Below are 15,845 nucleotides of genomic sequence, written 5' to 3' on the forward strand. Positions count from 1 at the left end.
ATCTGGAAGAAGTTTGAAAGAGCAGAGATGTACCTGTTTGCCTCAAGTGAGATCTCACATTGTCACATTTTTGCATCAATGATTACAAAAAATTATTTGATTTCGCCAAATGCAATGATTCCCAGTGGGGCCCATGGCAAGGTCCATCAGGTCCATCTCTGCTATGTTTTAGGGTGTAATGTCCATTCCCCATGCCTCAGACCATGCCTGAGCAAAATATCTGTATTTGCCTATGCTGATCAGTATGTTTCATGTGTTTCTACAGAAGATTTGGGAGGATCTGGTTCAGCTCCTGTTATTGACGCCGTTTTGCCCTCCCACACGTGTTTCTTAGCTTTGGTCTCTCTCTTGAAGGAGGCTCCTTAGGAGATTACGGTCAGAACAAATCTATGGTCTATCGGCCAGACATTATGGGTCTGGCCCCACAACAGGGCAATCTCTTTAATGATGTTTTATCCCCAGCTGTGATTGATCCAATTTTTCTGTCTATGGGAATGTATAAAGTACACACTTAAGTGTTTTTTTTTCCTCTTGGTGTTTGGTGTTAAGTGAATTAGTCAAGTCAAGTCAAGTCAAGTGAAGTGGTTTTTATTGTCGTTTCAACCATATACAGTTAGTACAGTACACAGCAAAACAAGACAACGTTCCTCCAGGACCATGGTGCTACATAAAAACAACAAAGGACCAACATAGGACCACATGAGACTACACAACGGAATAAAATACCTATATAAACTACCTATATATACCTATATAAAGTGCACGTGCAAACATGTGCAAAAAGTACAGGACAGTACAACAAATTACTGACAATGAACAGGACAATAGACAGTGCAGCGCCGACCAGTACTCAGTAGTGCAAAATGATGACAGTTTCTAAAAATGTAAACATAACATACTATGAGATAATGTTCTATGCACATAGCAGTTATTGAGGTAGCAGACAGTTATAAAGTGACAGTTATTAAAGTGCAACTCAGGACACGTGTGTGTAACCAGTCTCTGAGTATTGAGGAGTCTGATGGCTTGGGGGAAGAAGCTGTTACACAGTCTGGCCGTGAGGGCCCGAATGCTTCGGTACCTCTTGCCAGACGGGAGGAGGGTAAAGAGTTTGTGTGAGGGGTGTGTGGGGTCGTCCACAATGCTGGTTGCTTTGCGGATACAGTGTTTTTTGTAAATGTCTTTGATGGAGGGAAGAGAGACCCCAGTGATCTTCTCAGCTGTCCTCACTATCCTCTGCAGGGCTTTGCGGTCCGAAACGGTGCAAGTCCCAAACCAGGCAGTGATGCAGCTGCTCAGGATGCTCTCAATAGTCCCTCTATAGAATGTAGTGAGGATGGGGGTTGGGAGATGTGCTTTCCTCAGCCTTCGAAGAAAGTAGAGACGCTGCTGGGCTTTCTTGGTGATAGAGCTGGTGTTGAGGGACCAGGTGAGGTTCTCCGCCAGGTGAACACCAAGAAATTTGGTGCTCTTGACGATCTCCACAGAGGAGCCGTCGATGTTCAGCGGAGTGTGTTCACCTTGTGCTCTCCTAAAGTCAACAACCATCTCTTTTGTTTTGTCGACATTCAGGGACAGGTTGTTGGCTCTACACCAGTTCGTCAGCCGCTGCACCTCCTCTCTGTATGCTGACTCGTTGTTCTTGCTGATGAGACCCACCACGGTCGTGTCATCGGCGAACTTGATGATGTGATTCGAGCTGTGCATTGCTGCACAGTCGTGAGTCAGCAGAGTGAACAGCAGTGGACTGAGCACACAGCCCTGGGGGCCCCAGTGCTCAGTGTGGTGGTGGTGGTGGAGATGCTGTTCCCGATCCGGACTGACTGAGGTCTCCCAGTCAGGAAGTCCAGGATCCAGTTGCAGAGGGAGGTGTCCAGGCCCAGCAGGTTCAGCTTTCCAATCAGGTGCTGGGGAATGATTGTGTTGAATGCTGAGCTGAAATCTATGAACAGCATTCGAACGTATGAGTCCTTATTGTCTAGGTGGGTGAGGGCCAGATGGAGGGTTGTGGTGATGGCATCGTCCGTTGAACGGTTTGAACGATACGCAAACTGCAGTGGGTCTAGTGAGGGGGGCAGCTGGGTCTTAATCTGCCTCATGACGAGCCTCTCGAAGCACTTCATGATGATGGGTGTAAGTGCGACGGGACGGTAGTCGTTGAGGCAGGACACTGAAGACTTCTTTGGCATGGGGATGATGGTGGTGGCCTTGAAGCACGTTGGAACGACGGCGCTGCTCAGAGAGATGTTGAAGATGTCGGTAAGAACATCTGCTAGCTGGTCTGCACATCCTCTGAGCACTCTGCCAGGAATGTTATCTGGTCCAGCAGCCTTCCGTGCATAGAAGGCGTGCTTAACTGCCTTCTATGCTCAATGCTGGAGTTTTAGGGGTGGGGTTTCCCCATTACTTAAAGTTTTTGTCTTTGCTATAGCGACAGAACAAATGCATGTGAATGGGGTTACAACTGGTTTCAACATTAGTGAAGTGCATGCTAAAGCCTTTTCGCCCTGTACGTATGCCTTCTTGGAATTGTCTGTTGTGTTAGAGGTGCTCTCGGGTGCTCCATTTGAGCCCTTAGTAATCAGTTTCTGCTTCTGGTACAGACATTGTTTAAGAGGGTTGATGATTAACATGCCCTGTTGGTCAGTCCCTGTTCCACACGCAGTTTATTAATTTGGAGTCCTTTTCTCCTCCCCCATTTGAGCATCCCCATTGGCTTTAGCAAGAGTCGCGTCCTTTGAGGACATTTTTGGTGGCAATTTTGGCTTCTCTGCATATTTTTTCAGATTTTATAATATGGACGAGGTTTTAACTTCTGCTTCCCAGGTTCTGTCTATTGCCACACAGGCTGATACAGTTGGCAGCTACTGGTCGCATGGCCTTATGGCTCGACGCAATGTCGACGTGAACTACAAAAGGGAATGTCTCGGTTACTTAAGTAACCCTGGTTCCCTGAGTAGGAAACAAGATGCTGTACACAGGATCTTGCCTCTTGTAAAATATCTGATGGGATGGCACCAAACAGACGCTCATAAGGAATCTGTGACATAGCTCCTTATTGGGCATAGCTTAAGCACCATCAGCCAATTAATTGTAAGTAAAATTGTGAGAAACATTTACTAAAATTAATAAATAAGACATGATGAAATATTGATTTAATTTAAAGAACATTTTAAAAACACTAAAATACTAAAGTCTAAAATAAAAAAATACAAATTTGTGAAAATTATCACTGGCCTGAAGCCCGTTTTCTCAGAAGCTACACTGTCAGAAAGAAAGTCAAATATTGTACATTTAGGGGTACAACAACGTGTCACTGGGGCAGTACTATCAAAGGTACATCCACTGTACATTTTTTCAAAGAAGTCAGAAATGTATTTGTACCGTATCTATTCCTAAAGGGTACACACTATTACCTTAAGGTGTAACTATAATAAATCTGTTGGACAAGCTGTTGTATCCCTAAAGCTAAACCTGACATTGTACGTTCATAAATTATTATTTTTTTTAAATGCCTGTTTAGTAATTGACCAACTGGGCAGCAAGGCAGCATGGCATGCCATCTTCTGTCAAGATCATTGTATCCCATTTGAAAAAACAAAACCCTGTCCACTATTTAATTACATATTGACCTATTTTTTGTTATTTGAAATAAAAACACAAGATAAGGTTGGTATGGAAACTTTGAGATTTTAATTCCTTCTCTCCTGGGTAAATAAGGAAAAGAGAGATTGATGACTCTAGAAATAAACCATACCTTCTGCTATCTCTGGCATGAGATTCCCCCCATTGTGTCAATGAGTTCAGGATTGTTTTACAGCCTTGTCATCGTGACGTTTTTTGAAACGGGGCATAAAGTATGATTTTTCCTTTTATTTTAAGGACTGGTAGACTACAAAACTGAGCATATAAAACATTAAAAAAAAAATTTTGTTAGAGAACATGTGATTTTAACATTAGATTATTTAATTTCACTGGAATACTGAATACTAACAGCTATGAAGCGCCAAGTATCACTTTTAGGTTGATAGTTTGACTTTGAGCATTTATGAATTCGACAGACTTTGAGTTACAAAAATGTTTGACTTTTCTTTATCTGATATATGCACACCAGTGGCTATATTCAATTGATGAATATATAACTTAGCAATTTTATTCTAAATGTGCTAAGTTGCTACAATGCAGTCTACAGTAAGGCTACTGGACTATATTACAGGTCGGTATAATTGCTTATTGTGACTATTAGTTTTCGGCCATTTGTGTCTTGTACCATATTACTGTTGGTGACACTTGATACAGAGGAAAGAAATAATAAGAAAATTAAAGCCCTGCATTAATGTCATTTTACCATAGTAAAGGGCTTTGTATTTTGCCCAACAACACCCCACAACTGTAATAAAATCACTGTTTAGTTTTTATTTCTTAATTACGCTATACAGTACATAATCTATAACAATATCTCTCACTCTTTCTCTCCCTCTATGTCATAAACACACACATACATGGTACACATCTTCAGATGAGCCCAGCATGTGCTATTATTATGACGGTGATGGAGTGTGTGAAGACTTTGAGCGGGAGACGAGTGTAAAGGATTGTGGTCTGTACACACCAAATGGTTTCCTGGACCAGTGGGCCACTATGGTGGAAGTTTCCCACGAAGAGAAGCTCTACTGCCCAGCCGACGTGGCTGCCGGATACCCTGCTGTTACTAAGGTAAGTGTCTCCCTACTCTTAACCTTAGATGGCACACCCAAAATCCAACTGAATCTGTTCAACTGGCTTTATGACACTTCTAGGAGCTGAGCTGTTCTTGCCTGTCCAGTTGGAAACAAAGTTATTGTTTACAATGTACCTAGTTCTATAAAATGCATGTCATCTTTGTTAAGGAAGTATTTGTCCTATTTATTTCTTCCACATGGATTTCATAAAATCCTTCATTAAAGCATTGCAAATGAACCAAACCAACCATGAACCAAACCAACCATATCTGAGGTGAATCATAACCTCATGAACTTTAATTTGAAGCAAAAAAAGTTTTTTTAAAAATCAGATTAAAAGACAAAGGTACAAGAATGTGCACTAAATGTCTATCATCAGGGCAGGAACTAAGTAAGTAATAATTGATGACAGACCATTGAATTATTGAAAAATAATGCACTCTCCAAGGTGGTAATACCTTGGGTCACTGGTCTGTTGTCAATTATTCCGTTTATACCATGGTTACCACACCTTGAGACATCGTTCAGTGATTTATATCAACACATTTTCTGGTTTTCATCCCTAAAATGGTGTTGTAATTGAAACTACTTTCTTTCACCATGGATTCAGCCTATAGCTTTGATACAGCCCAAGCCTTCATTACATTTGTGGGTGCTTTCTGCAAGGTGCTTTCCATTATGGGAAGCTGATTAGGGTGAAATACAGTACATTGAAACTTTTCCCTACACTGTTGGTAGGTCCGGTGGTAACCGTGTGCTGCCAACAGCTGAGACACTTCCTGAGAGACTTTTTCGTTTCGCTCATCGCTAACGAGTGGACCATCTGCACCTTGTTTATTGACCACGGCGTGGTTTTGCTCACAGCCATTTCTTTTTACACAATTCGAAAGTCACGTGAACAAAGGATACTGTTATCGCTGTTGCTAACTTTAAAACTAGCGGGTTGATGTCGCGTGTTGGAAATCCAGTGACGCTGGTAGTGACGATTCTCCCTGACCAATCAGTGATCTACAGGATTTTGGAGTCACATTTAGTATTGGCTCAGCTCGCTTGGAACCTCGACCGAGGTGGTACTAAAAAAAGCATAAGGTACTATGCACAGAGGAAAACCCCAAAAAAGCGTGCAGAGCCGAGTTGAGTCCAGTTGTACCGTGCAGTGGAAAAGCCCCAATAGTCTATCTTCGTAGCCTATCTCAGCCCCTTTCACACATGCAACCAGGTAAATTACAGGAAAATTGCTGAGTTGCATTTACTGGCATGTGCACATAACATCAATATAACATTTTTTGTTACCATTTCTCATTAAGGGAAATTGCTCGAGCAAAATTTACCAGTATTTTCAAAAAGGCTGTGTTCACACAAGACTTCTAACCTGAAAAATGCAGTAAATTTTTTGGAAAAGGCTATATATGTGAAAGGGGCTGATTGCTACAGAGCTGTTGTTGTTATTGGTCGTAACCTCAGTCCTTTGAGGGAGATGAGTGAGCCATCTCACTATGTGACATGCCACTTGCATGGTCATCTATGAAGTCCTATGCAGTCATGCCTAACAGGCTGCTGGCCAGTGCACCAGGGAAGCCCTGCCTCTTCCCTATATAATCAGTAGCACTGGGCCAAAATGGAATAAGTTACAGCTTTTCCGAGCTGATGAATATTGGGCCCTCTGATGAGATGTCTCACTCATCTCCCTTGGAGAACCGAGGTTACAACCGTAACCCAAAGTTCTCAATTCGGTCGACTCGTTCGTTATCTCGCTATGGGAAATAGAAAACGCCTATATATTCAGTCATTAAAGCAGGTCTACCATATCCGGTTTATAGAACCTTACGAATGGGTGCAGGGAAGCCCAATCGGCTGCCGCACATACATCCTCAATGTAGGTTCCTTTAAATAGAGCCAAAGAAGCAGCCATTCCGCTTGGGAATGGGCTCTCACTCCCTGATAATGACTGTGCCTTTACTGAGTAAGCCAATTTTAATGGCTTCTATTTTCCAGAGGGAAAGTCGTTGTTTTGACAATGCTTTACCCCTCACTGGGTTTGCATAGCACACAAAGAGATTATTGGACTGTCCAAAGCTTTGTATTTTACTCACATATGCTTGCAATGCCCTAACAGGACATTTAACATGCATCTTCTCCTCCTCTGTCAAAGTAAAAGGAGGAAGGTAAACAACTGGGATTTCCATTTCTTTGCATGAAATAACCAGGTTTAATCACTTTGGGCACAACTGCCGGGTTAGTACATAAACTGACCCTGGATATATTTTGTGTGAAACTTAGACATGCAGTGTTAACCGAGAGTGCATGCAGTTCTCTGACATGCCTCATAGTGGCCAAGGGCAGTAACAAATTTGTCTTATGAGAACATTTTTATATCAGCTTCCTCCAAAGGTTCACAACAGAGCTTCCCCCAAAGCTTCTAGAACCAGTGATAAATCCCATGATGGTAACATGGGTTTAGTTTTAGGCGTTTTATACCTTTCATGAACCTACTTATGATAGGATGTGAGAATATCTGGAACTGCTGAAGAAAAAGGTCTATCTATTTTCCCTTAAAACATTTTAAAAATCGTTTCCTTTCCATCTCCTACAGAGATCTGATGGTGCTCACTCTGGTACTTTGAATAGTGAAAATCGTATTTTGAGCAATCCGAGATAATTTAGATTAGACCTCTCATGGGCCAAACCCAGATGTTCCGTTTCTGTGGATATGGATGGAATATCATCCCACCCACTAGATAGAGGAGGTCCCTGTGCTGGGGTAGGTGCTACAGGCTCGCATACAATTGTTAGAAACATAATTTATTGTGTTGGAGTTAAAAACCTCTTCTTCGGGATCATTATAAAACCCTGTGAAGTAAACCACTCTCCCCTATGTAAAAAATTAGGCAGGGATTTGTGTGTAAACAATCTTATCTTTCAACTCTTTTTCTCAGAGTTGTTTAGAAATCTGAGGTTTAAACTGGGGTGGATTGACTGAACAACACAGGGGATAAGTGTGTGTGACAGCACTCTATGCGTTGACTAATCCACACAGGCGATAAGTGTGAGACAGCACTCTGTGTTTGTCTGATACACATAGGCGTTAAGTGTGTGTGAAAGCACAATAAGTGTTTGACTGATCAACACAGAGGATAAGTGTGTGTGGCAGCGCACTATGCATTTGACTGATCCACACAGGTGATAAGTGTGCATGTGGCACCACTCTATGCATTTGACTAATCAACAAAAGTAAAAATTTGTGTGACAACGCTCTGTGCGTTAACTGATCTACACAGTGGATAAGTGTGTGTGACAGCACTCTGTGCATTGACTGATCCATACAGGTGATAAATATGTGTGACAGCACTCTATGAATTTGATTGATCCACACAGGCGATAAGTGTGTGTGTGTGTTTGTGTCAGCACTCTATGCGTTTGACTGATCAACTCAGGCGATAAGTGTATGTGAGAGCACTCTGTGTGTTGACTGATCCACACAGGGGATAAATGTGTGTGACAGCACTCTATGAATTTGATTGATCAACACAGGGTATAAATGTGTGTGACAGCCCTCAATCCATTGGACTGATCAATACAGGGGATAAGTATGTGGGACAGCACACTATAAGTTTGACTGATCAACACGGGGGATAAGTGTGTGACAGCGCTCTGTATGTTGACTGATCCACACAGATATTAAGTGTGTGTGACAGCACTCTCTGCATTTGACTGATCAACACAGGGGATAAGTTTGTGACAGCGCTCTGTGCGTTGACTGATCAACACAGGTGATGTTAGTGTGTGATTGTTCTTTATACATCTCACTGACCAAATTCCGGGGTTTGTGCGGGAACTGATACATAATAAAACAATATTTTTTTTCTCTCTCTGGGGAATTTTTGGAGGCAAACTGAGATAGCGATATTCGGAATGTACTAAGCTGTACGGTTCTTCTTACGACCCCTGGAGCTGCCACTTGAGCAAAAAGTTTTCTCCACCAAGAAGATCTGTCCTTGTCCTGTTGAGGAATTGTGTCCTGAGAAGGAGGGTTCATCCTTCTCGGCCCTTGCCATGATGTCTGTCCTCTTCCCTGCGCCCCTTGGAAAAAAGTGGGTCGGTGCATTACCAAAGGCTGCATCGGCACTGGATCTCTGCAGGATACAAATGATCTAAAAGCCTCTTGCTCTTTCCTCTTTGCCTCAAAATGCTGTTGCATCACCGCCACCTCTGGAACAAACAAGCCTTTTGGGTGGACAGATTCAACCACAAGCCTCTTTGACCTACCACCAAAAGACCCATAGTTCTTCCCGTGGACTGAGCCAGGCAATGCAATGAGCTAAAATGAAATCTGTCACTTTGTAAATATCTGTCTATAGCTCTATGACATAATTGCGCTGCGACAGAGCAACAGACATATCTTCTTCCAACTCTTTGGCGATGAAGGCCAAAAGCAGAGTGACTGTGTTTGTATTCCGCCTCGTCTGCGCTGCAGACTTGTAAAGTTTCTAAAAATTGAGGTTGAGAAGAGATCCGATTTGTGAGGCAGAAGGTTAAGCCGAATACCGATCTTGAATCCAGATTGTTTGCCAAAGCTGCTTCCATCAGCAGCATGTGAGACCAGCCCCTTTCCTCCATACCCACTATGTCAAGCGAGGAGGAGCCATACACCTGGACTCTTGGTGACAGCGGTTTCTCGCAATACATCATCAGATCCTCCATACAATTCTGGAAAGGTGGGAGGTGTTTATGAGCTACCAGGGTGGTGAGGAGGAGGAATTTTATGTGAAGTCTTAGCGTTTAGCGGTAGGGAAAGCCGCCGGCCACTCGATGCCCAGTCCATCCACTGTCTGTTGGCAACCCTCATGCAAGGCTACATTCCCCGCTGTTGATGGCTGTTCTTCTAACCCTGAAGGTTTTCCAGCTGGCAGTATATCCATATTGAAGCCAACTGAGCTCAACCGAAGGAGTAAGGTGGTCGGCCCAACTCCACCTCGGAGGTGAGTTTTCCACGGATGTAGGCATGCCATCTCCCTTTAAAGGATCTCAACAGACCTCCTGGAAAAATCACGCTCTCCTGCACAGAATTCCTGGGGAGAATCTAATGTTACCCGGCATGCTCAAGTTGGACACATACTGTGCAGATCTCTAGATGAAATAGAAAATCTGCACACTCCTGGGCAAGGGCGAGATTGCAGCTTGGTCTTGGCTGGCCAAGTGGAAACCATGTTCAACTGGTAAGTTTTTTGGTTCTCTTGGTTCTCTTGGTTCTCTTGGTCTGGTCTGGTTCTCTTTGGCTCAATCTCCTTAACTGAGTGGGAACTCAGTCCTTAGACAGCTGAATCCAGCCAAACCTACAAGTGGATACCATGAGTGAAGAGATGTAGGATGCCAATTTGGGCCAGTGCTTCTGATTATATAGGGAAGGGTGGGGCTTCCCTGGTGCTCTGGCAAGCAACATGTTAGGCGTGATTGCATAGGGTTTCATGGATGACCATGCAAGAGGCATGTCCCATAGTGAGATGTCAAACAAGTCGACTGAAAGAGAACTGCATTTCACTTGTCAAGCATACAACAGAGCTGCATTTATTATGTATACTAACTATTTCAGACACAGATGTAACTCTCACCTGAAGCATTTGCACCTGGCAATGTGCAGCATGGGAGCTTGCAGCATTTTATATGAGGGTACGCACAGAAATATGACAAAAGCATACTTTTACATCTAGTCGGGTACAGGGGCATGCTCCCCAGGTGAGGCACACAAACATTCAATTCTGGTGACTTTGAGAGAAGCAGTTTTTTTCTAGGGTATGTTTAGCATTCATGAAACTGGTAGGCAGTAACAAAGACAAAGGCAGTAACTGGTCAGAAGAGTTCTCACACTAAAAAAACAACACACAGCGCAACAAATAGAGCAGAACGCAGGTGTCTCGAGATTCGTTTTTAACAGTTCAAATTCTTTTTAACGACATGGCATCTAAAAATGCAGCACTCTGCTGAGAGATGCTAAAACACACGGCAACATGATGGAGTTGTCAAAAGACTTCCATCTAGTGAATGTTTACATGCTAGATGACTGAAAAATAGCCTGAGCAGCAGCAAAAACACATTCGATGTGCACAGCTCCTTGTTCACATAGCACTTGCTGAAGTTTCTCAAAGTTACCTTTCAAAAATTCAGCCTTTTGTTTCAGTTGATCATAGATAAATATCCACTTTATCCATACAGCATACAAATTCTTCTCTGTGTTCGTAAATATCCCAATACTGTTTTAATGAGAGAGAAATCGCTCCAGAAGATTCCATAAGAGAGCGGTCCGAACATAATGTACTGAATCACAAATCGATTCAGGAAGTTTTGCAAGCTAATTCACTGAAAAGAACTGACTCAAATTAACAATTAATTTGTGAATGGGGCATCGCTAATTCCTTTAAACAGCCAACAGAAAGACGGGACAGATACCGTTATTGCTGAAATAATCTTATAATAAATAAATAAAATGTTTCTCAGGTCAGTCGTAGCGCTCATGTTATTCATGGATGTTCGGACCGCTCTCTCACTTTATTGAACTCCGCTATTTCAACACATTCTATCCACATTTCTGATGTACCAACAGGTAAATGAAAGAGGCGATCCCAGATGTAAGTCGAAATGTGATTTTCATTGGAAAGTTAATTAAAACAGTCAGGCAAGTGTTGCAATCATCTCTTTTTATTTTTTTAATTAAACACAGACAAAACACTTATGATTTGTCAATCAAGAATGCAACCAACAGTAATGTAGAACGCCTGCCCTCTGTAGCCAATCACAGGGTCACCCTTTGTGACTGGGCCGTGGGGCTTCAGCCCCACCTAGCCCTTATGTCAGTGGTTCCCAAACCTGTTCCTGGAGGCCCCCCAACACTGCATATTTTATATATCTACATTTTCTGACACACCCAATTCAGGTCTTGGAGTCTCCACAAATGAATAGGCCAGCCTGGGAGTCAGGGGCGTCAAGGAACCATACCTTGTCAGCCTCCCTCATCTCGACCAAGTTGAGCCATACTGTATGTGGTGCTCCTGGACCACCAAGGTGGACATCGCCTGCCCAAGAGTCTGCGCAATGACCTTTGTCACCCAGAGGGCGAGATCGGTCGCCGAGCGCAGCTCCTGCTTAAGTCCTGGGTCAGAACTACCCTTGTGCAGTTCTCTCAGCGTCATGGCTTGGTGCACTTGTAGGAGAGCCATGGTATGCAGGGTGGATGCGGCCTGTCTAGTGGCACTGCAGGCCTTAGTCGCCAGTGATGACGTAAATGTACAAGCCCTGGACGGGAGTCTTAGGCGGTTCCGCCAGGTGGCAGGTGCACCGCAACCGACTTACCCACCTGGGGAATACCCGAGTACCCCATGGCAGCCCCACCATCTTTATTATTTAAAAATAATCTTTATTAATTGAGGTAAGAGCAAAATGTATTTGAAATTGTTACCTTGTGTGGCTGGGGGTTGTGTATGGAACCACTTTCGGCCTTTTTGTTTACATTCTGAAATACCAGCATGCTGTGGGTGTTTTTATGTGAAGAATTTCAAGGCATTGTTTGCATAACTGTCCAGCTCTGGTGATATTTATTAAAATAGTTGTTTGTTGGTGAGTATTGATTATAAAGCTGGCTGTTTACTAGTGAGGATTGTGTGCATAATGTTTCCCTGCTTCTGATTACTGAATGGTCTGTTGTAAGTTATTTAAAAGAATTGCTATAAAATACACCCAGTGTGATTTACACATGGATTCAAATATGGCAATATCAGGTGCATTTAAACCTGACTAAAGCCACAAAAAAGTTCAAAAGAACTGCAGCCACTGACTCTCAACCTTCCAATTTAAGAAAGGCCAACCGGAAGGAATGCCTCTTTAACCAGATGATGGAGATTCGTTCAACAGTGGAAACGCTAACATATTTGTGGAGGCTTCTGCAAGAGGCAGGGTAGTTGTTACAGAGCCTGACCCATCAGGTGATAGGCCAACATGGATGCTCTATCCATGACGGCTTCTAATATAGACTTTGGTCCCGATGAGTATAGCCATGGTTCAGATGGTGGATCTATGCAAGACTCAGTCTATATTGAGTGGTAAGCTGAGGGCACTGCCTCATTCAAATCTATTGTACAGACTGCCTATGCATGATTATGCTGTGATGAGCCAAAAGGTTTGGCTAAAGAAACCACTTGATTTCATAGACTGCTCCTCAAGAACTGCAGTTTACCATGCCAAAATCTGAATAATTTACAAAAATGCTGCTCTAACCCAAATTCACAGCATGTGCCCAATGACTGCCAGACTTCTGCAGCTTTGTCAGGAGCTGCTGATCATGGGCTGGACCGTATGCTAGTAGTAGTGTCTACAGTTGCTGTTTTGGTGGTTCCACCACAGTAGGCAGTAAATCTTGAAGCATGTCTTCAGTGAAGAGCAACTGATGAACTTCTTTGTAAATATTACAGTGCCACAGCAAGAGTTTATTTAATTGTGAACTCCTTATCTTTGCTGACAGACCAAGTACAGCCAAGGGCTCTAGCTCAGGAAAACACATCTCTCCTCAAAAAGAAGTCATATCTGAGGTTCCACTCTCTGAAAAGCAGAGTGGGTTCTATTCTCTATATTTTATAATTCCCAAAAAAGACAGGCCATTAAGGCCCATCTTGGATCTGAATTATTTAAATTCCTATATAAAAGAATATAATTTCAGGAAGTTTCAAACATCGTGTTCTACACACCATCAGGCCAAAGGATTGATTCATCGTAATAGACCCCAAGGATGCTTTTGTATTCAAGCATATTAACTCTTCATTCATTCTTCCATTCTGCCTTTCTGTGGCATCCTGAATTGTCACACTGTGTATGAATGCTGTGATCCCTCCTATATGTCTTCAGTTGTATAGGATACTACCCAATCTGGATGACTGGATAATATGCACCACATCTTATGCAAGGGTCTCAAACAGAAAGAAAATGCTAAAACATGTCTTAAGCTTGCTCAGGGTAAACTATGTTAAAAGTCAGCTGGTCCTAACTCAGACCATCATTAAGATTTATGTCAAACGTTGGTCTCATTGCCACAAGTACGGGCGGCAAGCATAAAGAAAACTTTACATCAGCTCCAACTTAAAGCAGTTGTCAAGATAAATACATTTTAGAGACTGATTGGATTGATGGTTTTGGCCTCCAGTCATTCCTTTGGGTCTCTTGAAGGTCAGACCCATGCAAGTGTGGGTCAATGCTTTCAGACTGCATCCGAAATGAGACTGCCACAAGAAAACCAGAGTGACTCAGGGTTTCCAGTCACTGCACTGCCCATGGGGGAAGCTGAGCTTTCTAACCAAAAGGGTCATTCTGGAAAACATCCTCTGTCTCCGCGAAGTGGTAACAACAGATGCCTCAAGTGTGGCCTGGGGAGCATTCTGTAACTGCCAGCTAGCCCAGGGGGTGTGGTCAATCAAATAGCAGAAAGAACATATCACTGTTATCAAAGCCATTTTTCTTTCTATCAGACTCTGCTATTACTGAAGGACAAGCATGTGTTTGTTGAGGCAGACAACACTTCTGCTGTCTATCACATTAATCAAGAAGGCGATGTGAGGTCTTAACAGTTACTGAGGTTATCTCACAGCAATCCCACACGGGCCAGCTCTTGATTTACCTCAATTCATGCAGGGCATATATGGATTGTCGAGAACACACCAGCAGACGTTCTGTCTTGACAAAAGAGCCCCCCAGGAGAGTGCCAAGTTCAACCCGAGGTGATGAAATTAGTATGGCAGGAATTCTGCCAAGCCCACACAGATATCTTTGCAATGAGTCAGAATTCTAATTTTCTTTTGTAGTTCTCAATGACTCAGAATTCAAGTCCCCTGGGAGCAGAAGCTTTAGTGTATAACTAGCCCAAAAGGGCTTCTCTATGCTTTTCCAGCACTAACATTGATCATGGCTAGGTTACCATTATCTTCTACTGGTGGCCCACAGCTGGTCAATGGAGCCATGGTTCCTAGTACTGCTCAGTCTGTTCAACGGGACACCATGTGAGATTCCCATCAGATTGGACCTTCTCTCAAACGAGCACAATCTAATCTGACATTCACATCCAGTCAGGTTGCCGCTCTGGGTCTGGCATCTCAAGAGGCTGACCCCTTGCTATCAAAAGAATCTAAGGTCTTCTTCAACAAGCAAAAGATGCTTATATGTTGTAATCCTTTTCTTCTTGATGCCAGCAACATGAAACAGATCCTGTGAACTGTTCTGTGATGGTTAAATTACGTTTTCTTAAAGTCTCTCTCTCAAAGTGGCAGGACAGCAAGAACTCTGAAAGAATATGCTTCAGCCATATCCAGCAGACTTGTTAATCTGGATAGCAGGCCTGCTGGTTCACATTGCCTTATTATTTGCTTCCTGAAGGGTGCTCAGAGAATGAGACCACTAAGTTCCCTGCAGGCTCCCACTTGGGACCTCCCATTGGTGTTACAGGACCAATTGCTACAGCAGATATAAAGTGGGTTTTCTTGAAAATTACATTTCTATTGGCTGTGACATCACAAGAAGAATGGGTGAACTCCATGCCCTGTCTGTAGACCTGAATGCCTGAGCTGGCAGTCGTAAGACTCCACAGTTATATAACAAACCAACCTAGCTTTCTTGCCTAAAGTGGTTACACTAAATTGTCAACACTAAACACTCATAGGTTTTCAAAATTGATTCTACAGACCATTTCAGGGGCAAATACATGAAGATTATTGTTCAGCAGCAACTTGGCAATCTCCCAGCACCTTTGCTTGGTGCTGACCACAGATCACACCAGTACTCATGACTTGGTCCCTTGAGATGTAGCAGGAATTATTAATCTGTGAGTTAATGACCCTAATGGTTAAAGAAACTAAATGAAATGAGGGTTACAAATGTACATTTCATTACATACAGTATGCCAAGAGAGACTTCATGCTTTCTCTGGACCCTTGGGGATGAGATGGGTTCTGAGGATTTCTGCGTGGTTCCCTATCATTTAGGTCATGGCCAAGAAGATTGTAGGTATTAGAGTCTCGATACATGAGGCATGAATAATAACAAGTTAACAACCCCAAATAAACTTACACACAGTGTTTTGCATTAATGTTTTAT

At 43.0% G+C, this 15,845-nt stretch overlaps 1 protein-coding gene across 1 annotated transcript in view; it reads left to right on the forward strand.

Moving 5' to 3' along the window:
- pappaa (pregnancy-associated plasma protein A, pappalysin 1a) overlaps window positions 1-15,845 on the forward strand; it is a 173,823-nt gene that overhangs the window by 71,211 nt on the left and 86,767 nt on the right. The window contains exon 11 of the mRNA XM_052118971.1: window positions 4,520-4,716. Coding sequence (XP_051974931.1) covers window positions 4,520-4,716 — 197 coding nt within the window. The remainder of the gene's footprint in view (window positions 1-4,519; window positions 4,717-15,845) is intronic.

Source organism: Xyrauchen texanus, chromosome 4 (assembly GCF_025860055.1).
Source record: "Xyrauchen texanus isolate HMW12.3.18 chromosome 4, RBS_HiC_50CHRs, whole genome shotgun sequence".
Lineage (NCBI taxonomy): Eukaryota > Metazoa > Chordata > Actinopteri > Cypriniformes > Catostomidae > Xyrauchen > Xyrauchen texanus.